The 13645-nt window shown below is 41.2% G+C and overlaps 1 protein-coding gene across 2 annotated transcripts in view; it reads right to left on the bottom strand.

Annotated features, from left to right (window-relative positions):
* Positions 1-13645, bottom strand: part of LOC118400675 (inaD-like protein) — a 309349-nt gene that overhangs the window by 149252 nt on the left and 146452 nt on the right. For both annotated transcript variants that reach the window (XM_052475280.1, XM_052475281.1), the window contains one exon: positions 10503-10611. In XM_052475280.1, the coding sequence (XP_052331240.1) occupies positions 10503-10611 (109 nt within the window). The remainder of the gene's footprint in view (positions 1-10502; positions 10612-13645) is intronic.

Here is a 13645-nt window from a genome sequence, read left to right as displayed (position 1 = left end):
GGCTGTGTGCCCAAACCTGTCAGCAACGAGTGTGGCTGAAACAGAGGAAATCCACTAGTTTGAAGGGGTGTCCATATATATAGTGTATACAGGGGAGGTGCTGGGCTGTCAGGCTATCGGCCCCAGCCAGATAGCTGAATATCAGCATCTATCTGCTACAGAACGATCCATTAGACAGCACTCTAACCACAAATCAACACCCAGAGGAAGGAGCAAGGAACAGAGGGGGAAGGGAGAGAGGGAGAGAGAGAGCGAGAGAGAGAAAGAAAGAAAGAAAGGAGAGGGGGGAGAGAGGGGACTCCACTGTCACCAGAAGTGACAGATCAAAGGGTAAGAGACAGAACTGGAGAGAGAGGAGAGAAGAAGGGAAGGGGAGGGGGGGTAAAAAGAAACAGAAAGGGAACGAGAATGAGGCGTAAACGAGGTGGTGAAAAAGAGGTGAGAGATGGCAGGAAGGAGGAGGACAAGAAGAAAACACTGAATAAAGGCAGGAGAGAGACAGAAAGGAAGAGGGGTAGAGCGAAACAGAGAGAGAGACATAGGAAGAAAGAGAGAGAGAGAGAGAGAGAGAGAGAGAGAGAGAGAGCGAAACAGAGAGAGAGACATAGGAAGAAAGAGAGAGAGGTAGAGCGAAACAGAGAGAGAGACATAGGAAGAAAGAGAGAGAGGTAGAGCGAAACAGAGAGAGAGACATAGGAAGAAGAGAGAGAGAGAGAGAGAGAGAGAGAGAGAGAGAGAGAGAGAGAGAGAGAGAGAGAGAGAGAGAGAGAGAGAGAGAGAGAGAGCACAAGGCTCTGCATGAGGAGACATCAGCTCTCGCTCCACTGCCTGCTTGCTCGCTAGGCCTACTTGTTGTTAATTAAGGCTGACCTAAATAAGACTGAGGAACAGAGCATCACAGCTCAGGACAAGGAACAAGACATGTACACATACAGCCAGAGAATATAGCCTTGAAGCTCTAGTCTGGTCTGTCAAGGCAGGGCCAGCACACCAATGAAGGCTTTACGCCAAAACACCTTAGTAGTCAAAGGAGCACTTTTGAAGTCAGTTGTCTTGCATTCCCTTTGTTCTTTAAATAATGGACTTAGTGGAACTGTGAGGTAGCAGTAGTGGTAGCTGTCCCGTATAGCTCAGTCGATAGAGCATGGAGCTTCCAACGCCAGGGTTGTGGGATAGATTCCAAAGTGGAACCAGTATGTAAATGTATGCACTCACTACTATACGTCGCTCTGCATAAGAGAGTCTGCTAAATGACTCAAATGTAAATTTATACTGCTGGGTTATTTAATGGTCAAGGCCGGAAGGCTATTAAAGTGATTTAGGCACATTTTGTATTGGTTAATACAACAAAGAGTATGAGTACATTTTGTTTCTGTTACATTTTGAACATAAGCAACTTTGAAAACAGCAACAGAGCACTCACATATTTTATTTGAAAAGATAGTACTGCAAGCTACTTCTAAGACATCATCAGTCCTACCCAGAGCTTGGCTGGTTGACTGACCCTTCACCCCACCACCACCACACACTCATCAACACTGACTGACCATTCACCTCCACACACATATTCAACGCCGCACACACACCAAGACAAAGCTGAGCTCCCGTTACCCTGGATACACAGACCACAAAGGGACAGTTTACCCCACAGTCAACCATTACACCAGACCCCAGAGGACACCTCATAGATATTGTAGGGTACCAGGACTTCAATGAATGACAATTAGTTGGCTCGTCCCAAAACGGCACCCTGTTCCCTATATAGTGCATTACTTCTGACCACAACCCTATACACAGTTGAAGTCAGAAGTTTACATACACTTATGTTGGAGTCATTAAAACTTGTTTTTCAACACCTCCACAAATTTCTTGTTAAAAAAATGGTATCGGCAAGTCGGTTCGGACATCTAATTTGTGCATGACACAAGTCATTTTCCCAACAATTGTTTACAGGCAGATTATCTCACTCATAATTCACTGTATCACAATTCCAGTGGGTCAGAAGTTTACGTACACTAAGTTGACTGCGCCTTGAAACAGCTTGGAAAATTCCAGAAGATTATGTCATGGCTTTAGAAGCTTCTGATAGGCTAGTTGACATAATTTGAGTCAATTGGAGGTGTACCTGTGGATGTATTTCAAGGCCTACCTTCAAACTCAGTGCCTCTTTGCTTGGGGAAATCAACAGAAATCAGCCAAGATAGAAATAAAAATGTAGACCTCCACAAATCTGGTTCATCCTTGGGAGCAATTTCCAAATGCCTGAAGGTACCACGTTCATCTGTACAAACAATAGTACGCAAGTATAAACACCACTGGACCACACAGCCGTCATACCACTCAGGAAGGAGACGTGTTCTGTCTCCTAGAGATTAACGTACTTTGGTGCGAAAAGTGCAAATCAATCCCAGAACAACAGCAAAGGACCTTGTGAAGATGCTGGAGGAAACAGGTACAAAAATGTCTATATCCACAGTAAAACGAGTCCTATATCGACATAACTTGAAAGGTCGCTCGGCCTACTTACTTCCAAAGTTGTGGCAAAATGGCTTAAGGACAACAAAGTCAACGTATTGGAATGGCCATCACAAAGCCCTGAAAATGTGTGGGCAGAACTGAAAAAGTGTGTGCGAGCAAGGAGACCTACAAACCTGACTCAGTTACACCAGCTCTGTCAGGAGGAATGGGCCAAAATTCACCCAACTTACTGTGGGAAGCTTGTGGAAGGATACCTGAAACTTTGACCCAAGTTAAACAATTTAAAGGCAATGCTACCAAATACTAATTGAGTGTATGTAAACTTCTGACCCACTTGGAATGCGATGAAATAAATAAAGGCTGAAATAAATCCTTCTCTCTACTATTATTCTGACAATTCACATTCTTAAAATAAAGTGGTGATCTTAACTGACCTAAAACAGGGAATTTGTACTCGGATTAAATGTCAGGAATTGTGAAAAACTGAGTTTAAATGTATTTGGCTAAGGTGTATGTAAACTTCTGACTTCAACTGTAAAAGTAGTGCACACTATGAAGGGAATAGGGTGCCAATTGCGACCCAGATAATGTGAAATCATGTTCATGCCAATACTGTTTCCTTCTCTGTCGTGTAGTCCTTACCAAAGGCTCTCAGAGTCAAATGCAATGGTTCAGAGTACGCCAGCATTCTTCCCACTCCAGAGACCAACACTATGTTCATAAGGACTATGTGAGAGCTGGACTGCAGCAGTGGAGACTGAGAATAACACTATCTGGATAGTCCATCTGTAGATGCTCTATAGACTATCATTATCATTTCAAACATCTACTAACCCTTACCCTAACCTTACCCTAACCCTAATCCAAACCTTACCCTAACCTTACCCTAACCCTACCCTAACCCCTTACCCAAACCTTAACCCTTACCCAAACCTTAACCCTTACCCTAACCTTACCCTAACCTTACCCTAACCCTAATCCAAACCTTACCCTAACCTTACCCTAACCCTAATCCAAACCTTACCCTAACCCTACCCTAACCCTACCCTAACCCCTTACCCAAACCTTAACCCTTACCCAAACCTTAACCCTTACCCTAACCTTACCCTAACCCTAATCCAAACCTTACCCTAACCCTACCCTAACCCTACCCTAACCCCTTACCCAAACCTTAACCCTTACCCAAACCTTAACCCTTACCCTAACCTTACCCTAACCCTAATCCAAACCTTACCCTAACCCTACCCTAACCCTACCCTAACCCCTTACCCAAACCTTAACCCTTACCCAAACCTTAACCCTTACCCTAACCTTACCCTAACCCTAATCCAAACCTTACCCTAACCCTACCCTAACCCCTTACCCAAACCTTACCCTAATCAAAACCTTACCCTAACCCTAACCCAAACCTTACCCTAACCTTAACCCTTACCCTACCCTTACCTTAACCCTAACCTTACCCTAACCCTAATCCAAACCTTACCCTAACCTTACCCTAACCCTAACCCAAACCTTACCCTAACCCTAATCCAAACCTTACCCTAACCCTACCCTAACCCCTTACCCAAACCTTACCCTAATCAAAACCTTACCCTAACCCTAACCCAAACCTTACCCTAACCTTAACCCTTACCCTACCCTTACCTTAACCCTAACCTTAACCCTTACCCTAACCCAAACCTTACCCTAACCCAAACCTTACCCTAAACCTAACCTTACCCTAAACCTAACCTTACCCTAAACCTAACCTTACCCTAACCTTACCCCTTATCCTAACCAAAACCTTACCCTAACCTTAACCCTTATCCTAACCCTAACCTAAACCTTACCCTAACATTAACCCTTATCCTAACCCAAATCCTAACCGTAACCGTAGCAAGCAGAGCATCTACAGATGTACTATCCAAATAAAGTGTGACCGGGCTGTGACTGCAACAAATGGTCATTTAAGGTACTCCCTCCTCTGAAGTAAGAGAGTCAGGAGACAGATAAACTCTCAGACCATACAGACAGACACACTCAGATAAATTGTATGCTTTCCCAAACTTGAAACTCACAGGCCGCCAGAACCAGGAGTTAATACCACTATTAAATCACACAGCTCACATTAAATATGGACCAGAGTTAATACCACTATTAAATCACACAGCTCACATTAAATATGGACCAGGAGTTAATACCACTATTAAATCACACAGCTCACATTAAATATGGACCAGGAGTTAATACCACTATTAAATCACACATCTCACATTAAATATGGACCAGGAGTTAATACCACTATTAAATCACACAGCTCACATTAACTATGGACCAGGAGTTAATACCACTATTAAATCACACAGCTCACATTAAATATGGACCAGGAGTTAATACCACTATTAAATCACACAGCTCACATTAAATATGGACCAGGAGTTAATACCACTATTAAATCACACAGCTCACATTAACTATGGACCAGGAGTTAATACCACTATTAAATCACACAGCTCACATTAAATATGGACCAGGAGTTAATACCACTATTAAATCACACAGCTCACATTAACTATGGACCAGGAGTTAATACCACTATTAAATCACACAGCTCACATTAAATATGGACCAGGAGTTAATACCACTATTAAATCACACAGCTCACATTAAATATGGACCAGGAGTTAATACCACTATTAAATCACACATCTCACATTAAATATGGACCAGGAGATAATACCACTATTAAATCACACAGCTCACATTAACTATGGACCAGGAGTTAATACCACTATTAAATCACACAGCTCACATTAAATATGGACCAGGAGTTAATACCACTATTAAATCACACAGCTCACATTAACTATGGACCAGGAGTTAATACCACTATTAAATCACACAGCTCACATTAACTATGGACCAGGAGTTAATACCACTATTAAATCACACAGCTCACATTAAATATGGACCAGGAGTTAATACCACTATTAAATCACACAGCTCACATTAAATATGGACCAGGAGATAATACCACTATTAAATCACACAGCTCACATTAACTATGGACCAGGAGTTAATACCACTATTAAATCACACAGCTCACATTAAATATGGACCAGGAGTTAATACCACTATTAAATCACACAGCTCACATTAACTATGGACCAGGAGTTAATACCACTATTAAATCACACAGCTCACATTAAATATGGACCAGGAGTTAATACCACTATTAAATCACACAGCTCACATTAACTATGGACCAGGAGTTAATACCACTATTAAATCACACAGCTCACATTAAATATGGACCAGGAGTTAATACCACTATTAAATCACACAGCTCACATTAAATATGGACCAGGAGTTAATACCACTATTAAATCACACAGCTCACATTAACTATGGACCAGGAGTTAATACCACTATTAAATCACACAGCTCACATTAACTATGGACCAGGAGTTAATACCACTATTAAATCACACAGCTCACATTAACTATGGACCAGGAGTTAATACCACTATTAAATCACACAGCTCACATTAAATATGGACCAGGAGTTAATACCACTATTAAATCACACAGCTCACATTAAATATGGACCAGGAGATAATACCACTATTAAATCACACAGCTCACATTAACTATGGACCAGGAGTTAATACCAATATTAAATCACACAGCTCACATTAAATATGGACCAGGAGTTAATACCACTATTAAATCACACAGCTCACATTAACTATGGACCAGGAGTTAATACCACTATTAAATCACACAGCTCACATTAAATATGGACCAGGAGTTAATACCACTATTAAATCACACAGCTCACATTAAATATGGACCAGGAGTTAATACCACTATTAAATCACACAGCTCACATTAACTATGGACCAGGAGTTAATACCACTATTAAATCACACAGCTCACATTAACTATGGACCAGGAGTTAATACCACTATTAAATCACACAGCTCACATTAACTATGGACCAGGAGTTAATACCACTATTAAATCACACAGCTCACATTAACTATGGACCAGGAGTTAATACCACTATTAAATCACACAGCTCACATTAAATATGGACCAGGAGTTAATACCACTATTAAATCACACAGCTCACATTAACTATGGACCAGGAGTTAATACCACTATTAAATCACACAGCTCACATTAACTATGGACCAGGAGTTAATATCACTATTAAATCACACAGCTCATTAAATATGGACCAGGAGTTAATACCACTATTAAATCACACAGCTCACATTAACTATGGACCAGGAGTTAATATCACTATTAAATCACACAGCTCACATTAAATATGGACCAGGAGTTAATACCACTATTAAATCACACAGCTCACATTAACTATGGACCAGGAGTTAATATCACTATTAAATCACACAGCTCACATTAAATATGGACCAGGAGTTAATACCACTATTAAATCACACAGCTCACATTAACTATGGACCAGGAGTTAATATCACTATTAAATCACACAGCTCACATTAAATATGGACCAGGAGTTAATACCACTATTAAATCACACAGCTCACATTAACTATGGACCAGGAGTTAATACCACTATTAAATCACACAGCTCACATTAAATATGGACCAGGAGTTAATACCACTATTAAATCACACAGCTCACATTAACTATGGACCAGGAGTTAATACCACTATTAAATCACACAGCTCACATTAACTATGGACCAGGAGTTAATATCACTATTAAATCACACATCTCACATTAAATATGGACCAGGAGATAATACCACTATTAAATCACACAGCTCACATTAACTATGGACCAGGAGTTAATACCACTATTAAATCACACAGCTCACATTAACTATGGACCAGGAGTTAATACCACTATTAAATCACACAGCTCACATTAAATATGGACCAGGAGTTAATACCACTATTAAATCACACAGCTCACATTAACTATGGACCAGGAGTTAATACCACTATTAAATCACACAGCTCACATTAAATATGGACCAGGAGTTAATACCACTATTAAATCACACAGCTCACATTAACTATGGACCAGGAGTTAATACCACTATTAAATCACACAGCTCACATTAAATATGGACCAGGAGTTAATACCACTATTAAATCACACAGCTCACATTAAATATGGACCAGGAGATAATACCACTATTAAATCACACAGCTCACATTAAATATGGACCAGGAGTTAATACCACTATTAAATCACACAGCTCACATTAAATATGGACCAGGAGTTAATACCACTATTAAATCACACAGCTCACATTAAATATGGACCAGGAGTTAATACCACTATTAAATCACACAGCTCACATTAACTATGGACCAGGAGTTAATACCACTATTAAATCACACAGCTCACATTAACTATGGACCAGGAGTTAATACCACTATTAAATCACACAGCTCACATTAAATATGGACCAGGAGTTAATACCACTATTAAATCACACAGCTCACATTAACTATGGACCAGGAGTTAATACCACTATTAAATCACACAGCTCACATTAACTATGGACCAGGAGTTAATATCACTATTAAATCACACAGCTCACATTAAATATGGACCAGGAGTTAATACCACTATTAAATCACACAGCTCACATTAACTATGGACCAGGAGTTAATACCACTATTAAATCACACAGCTCACATTAAATATGGACCAGGAGTTAATACCACTATTAAATCACACAGCTCACATTAACTATGGACCAGGAGTTAATACCACTATTAAATCACACAGCTCACATTAAATATGGACCAGGAGTTAATACCACTATTAAATCACACAGCTCACATTAACTATGGACCAGGAGTTAATACCACTATTAAATCACACATCAATCTTATAAAACATTCTCGTCATCACAGGGCTCCATACTGCAACTATTTGGTCTCATTTAGTGACCCTTTTAACTTGGCTATAAAACATTAGTCTAGCCATGGCCTACAGTAGGCTAGCCAAGACCTACAGTAGTCTAGCCAAAACCTACAGTAGGCTAGCCAAGACCTACAGTAGTCTAGCCAAAACCTACAGTAGGCTAGACAAGACCTACAGTAGTCTAGCCAAAACCTACAGTAGTCTAGCCAAAACCTACATTAGTCTAGCCATGACCTACAGTAGGCTAGCCAAGACCTACAGTAGTCTAGCCAAAACCTACAGTAGGCGAGCCAAGACCTACAGTAGTCTAGCCAAAACCTACAGTAGTCTAGCCAAAACCTACAGTAGTCTAGCCAAAACCTACAGTAGGCTAGCCATGACCTACAGTAGGCTAGCCAATACCTACAGTAGGCTAGCCAAGACCTACAGTAGGCTAGCCAAGACCTACAGTAGTCTAGCCTTATCATCCAGGGTTATCATCCAGGGTAATCATCCAGGGTTATCCAATTTATTTTTTGTGCATATTAGCCAAGGCTATATTATTATTCACCAGATCATGTTGCTAGATAGCCATTTAGGCTAATTGACTAATCTATCTGTAAATGTAATGTCCCACAAAACCTCTCCAGCGCTTTGTAGGCCTATTCACCACAAATGGCACACTCCGCTTGGCTCCATGGCTACATTAAAACCATATAGGCCTATTACTGTACATAGCATACTCCGGTTGTAAAGTGGTGCAATGAACTCAATACTGAGAGTTGAGAAATAAACTATATACTCACAGAAAGTTGTGACTATCCTCTCTGTAATGATAACAAAAATAGTTCCTTTGAAAACTGTCTTTATCCCACAATTGCATTTTGGGCAACGGTTAAATGGATGTGTTTATTAGAATAAACTGCCAAGTCAAAGGGTCACAAATGCAGGTGTTTTGGTTGCCGTTCTGAGCCCTGGTGTTTGTGTGCTGGCACCGACTTCTATACGCCTCTGACTGCGTATTTTATAGATTTTCCTGAGCAAAGAAGGTAGAATCAATCAAGAAAACAAAGAGGCTATACTACAGTAATACAAATTCTCCTGCACACTGGGGACACAATGATACTTCCCTTTGTTCTCACTGGTTTACAATGAGTCACTGCAAACATGACCAGTTACAAGTGCCACACACACACACACACACACACACACACACACACACACACACACACACACACACACACCTTGTAATTGCTCTGCACAACAATCAATCGGAAACCAATTTCATAGTATGAAACAAAACAAAACTCAATTGCGTACCAACTCAAAACATGCTTTCTGGCTTTGTATGACCACAGATAGGTTCATACTATAATGACATACCATATTGTTTTTGTAAGTACAGGGGAGCCACTGGGGCAAGGTCTTTTATCAAAACAAAACAAACAGGAAAGAAACTATGCACGGGTTAGGCATGTAACCCACGTACACAAACATGCACACACACACACGTGTATCCAGAAAGTCCCCAATGACCAGTCACACACACAAGCTTGCAAACACATGCACACACACAAGAGGCAAGGGTTGTTCACATAAGCTTCCACACGCACACGCACACACACACACACACACACACACACACACACACACACACACACACACACACACACACACACACACACACACACACACACACGAGAGGAAACGGTGGTTCACATACAGTTGAAGTCGGAAGTTTACATACACCTTAGCCAAATACATTTAAACTCAGTTTTTAATAATTTCTGACATTTAATCCTAGTAAAAAAATCCCCTTCTTAGGTCAGTTAGGATCACCACTTTATTTTAAGAATAATAGTAGAGAGAATTATTTCTTTCAGCTTTTATTTCTTTCATCACATTCCAAGTGTACATACACTCAATTAGTATTTGGTAGCATTGCCTTGAGCTATCTCTTTAAGGCCTATATACACACAGCAAGAAAGTGTTTTCACTGGCAGTCATTACTGAGAAGATCCATGCACAAGTCAACAGAATTTCAACATGCTTATGAGGCGTGAATGAGACGAGGGAAGAGGCGGATGTACCCAACAACACAGTTTTCCGATTGGTCAAAAGAATAGAGACTGACCTTTGACTCCCTCCAGCTCTTCGTCCTGGTCCTCTGTCAGCTGACTGGGTGGCCGGTAGGGCGGGGGGAGTCTCATCGGGGGAGGGGCACCTCCTACTTCTGCTTTCTGCTGGGGGGGAAACCAAAGATATGACGTGTAGATTAGGATGTGGGCAACTCTGGACCTGCAGCACTCTGGGACCAACGCTGTCCATCCCTGACACAGTCTAAAACGCCTTCCTTCCTCTCCTGCCATTCATCTGCACCAGAAACTGGACAGCTGACTTGAACTTTTAACTCTCTGCAAGAGGAAGTGTTCACCCAAGAGAAGATGTGACCCTGTCCTTGGAAACATCATAAAGAGAAGCCTTGGAGAGAAAAAAGACGAGAGAAAAGAGAGAGGGCCTCCAGCAGGGGTAGGAGACGACAGGGGAAAGGATGAGGGCCTCCAGGAGGGGTAGTAGATGACAGGGGAAAGGATGAGGGCCTCCAGGAGGGGTAGGAGACGACAAGGGAAAGGATGAGGGCCTCCAGGAGGGGTAGGAGACGACAGGGGAAAGGATGAGGGCCTCCAGGAGGGTAGTAGATGACAGGGGAAAGGATGAGGGCCTCCAGGAGGGATAGGAGACGACAGGGGAAAGGATGAGGGCCTCCAGGAGGGGTAGGAGACGACAGGGGAAAGGATGAGGGCCTCCAGGAGGGGTAGGAGACGACAGGGGAAAGGATGAGGGCCTCCAGGAGGGGTAGGAGACGACAGGGGAAAGGATGAGGGCCTCCAGGAGGGGTAGGAGACGACAGGGGAAAGGATGAGGGCCTCCAGGAGGGGTAGGAGACGACAGGGGAAAGGATGAGGGCCTCCAGGAGGGGTAGGAGACGACAGGGGAAAGGATGAGGGCCTCCAGGAGGGGTAGGAGACGACAGGGGAAAGGATGAGGGCCTCCAGGAGGGGTAGGAGACGACAGGGGAAAGGATGTGGGCCTCCAGGAGGGGTAGGAGACGACAGGGGAAAGGATGAGGGCCTCCAGGAGGGGTAGTAGATGACAGGGGAAAAGATGAAGTGTAGTGTGTTTGGTGCCAGGCAGCACTCCAGCACCTCTCTATTGAACTAAAGCATTTGGGAAATGTAACTGTGCAGTACATGAATGGGCTCCTTGTCTGCCTTCTCAGACCTCTAAATGGGGTCTATTCCTCAATGTTCCCTAATGTCATTTCCCCATCCATCTAATGCACTTTACATATCAAACATTATCCAAAGGGAGATATATACTGAAGTATCCAGTTCAACTCGGGACATATGATCTCGATGTAATTAAACTGGCAAATGAATTGAGCTCAACAGCCCTCCATCCTCCAGAGTTGGACGTGACGCTAATAGATCTGGGTCTATTAAGCAAAATGATTAAAGGTTAATTGCAGACGGACTGTTCTAATCAAGCTAGGCTCACTAAGGCACTTTTAGAGGCATAAGATTCCTTTCTCCCTCCCTCCTTTCGTCCTGGTAACTTAAAAGGAAATACAAGGTAATAAACATTAGGGCTGTCCCTGACTAAAAGAAGTTTGGGTTGACCAAGAGTCGTCTGTTCTTTCGACCAATCTATTGGTCAACATTTTAAAACATGTATTTTTCCATTTTTCCAAGACCTTTAGAGTTTAATTCGGGAGATCGAAACTCTTTAAACAACCGCGATCGTGGTGCCCCAAATCCTAATGAGTTAATTGTTACATGCTTACTTTAAATCGGATAAAAATGAAACATAGTTATTTGACTAGTTGTGGAAAATTCTAGAGATCAAGAAAAAGAAGGTGAGGAGCAAGCGCTGCGTGTATATTATGTCTCTGCCAAACAGCTGCTGTATAGAATAAAATATAATTTCCCTGAGCGTTTGGAACTATGTAAACACTCAATAAATTATAAGTGTGCCAGAGAGTCTGTTGTAATGTTTTCTTTGTTAAGCATTTATTACAGCAAAGACTAAAAACAGTCGCATTCATTAGTGAATGCAATTTCTGAATTGGAACGTTTTATTTATTGTTTAAGCTAATTATTCATGGCTTGCTTTATTTTATTTTAAAACGAAATGCTTGATTTGCATTTGGCTCGTATACTGTGTGATGGCATGAACGAATGAATGATTGATTGACAGATACAGTAGCCTATACAGTATATTGAAATATAGGCCTCAGTAAGAAATGGTATTAAGACTAAACAGGATGGGCTCTTAGATCAATGGTGGTTATACAAGGATGCTATACTAACCCTACTAATGATAATGACATGACTTATTATAATGATGATCATAATAACAATAAGAAGGAGATCAAGAAAAAGGAGTGTTATTATTCTTATTATAAACATTATTTTTCTGACCATTTGGAAAAGTCTGTTCTAACAAAAAGAAGAGTAAAGCATTTATTACAGCAAAGCAAAGATTAAAAACAGACACATTTGTCAAATGATTTTCTAGTTGTGTGAAGTTCGGTGCTCACGGAGTCAGCAGGCTGTTAAACAGGATCAGTCTCATTTCCATCGATACAGTATATTGATGATTTATAAAGCCAGGCACATTTAACAGTTAGGCTATTGACCTAATTAAGTTGGGGTTGTTTTCTCATCTCCTCATTCTGCTGCTGCCTCAACTGCATTGTTTTTCTTAACACCAATATGCTGGTTAACTTTGCTATTATGCTCATAGCAACATGGCCTAGGAAAAGGCTCCAATTCAACAGAGCACTGATGTGTTTCAGAACCGCGGACAGCAATCACTATCCAATGCGGGAGAAAGCACATTTGTTATTAAATAATATTATTTGTATTAGTGTTGACTCATTGTTCTTATGTAATATAACCATATACAATTTCAGTAGCACAAGATTTGGACTGTGCATCCAAAAGGCCTCCACAATGGATCAGTCCACTCAGACAGGTGTCTTGTGCACCATGATATATAGATATATATATATATATATATATATACAGTGCCATGCGAAAGTATTCGGCCCCTTTGAACTTTGCGACCTTTTGCCACATTTCAGGCTTCAAACATAAAGATATAAAACTGTATTTTTTTTGTGAAGTATCAACAACAAGTGGGACACAATCATGAAGTGGAACGACATTTATTGGATATTTCAAACTTTTTTAACAAATCAAAAACGGAAAAATT

The sequence above is a fragment of the Oncorhynchus keta genome, chromosome 22 (assembly GCF_023373465.1).
Source record: "Oncorhynchus keta strain PuntledgeMale-10-30-2019 chromosome 22, Oket_V2, whole genome shotgun sequence".
Classification (NCBI taxonomy): Eukaryota; Metazoa; Chordata; class Actinopteri; order Salmoniformes; family Salmonidae; genus Oncorhynchus; species Oncorhynchus keta.
Note: the sequence above shows the minus strand (reverse complement) of the source record. Positions and strands in the feature narration are given on the sequence as shown.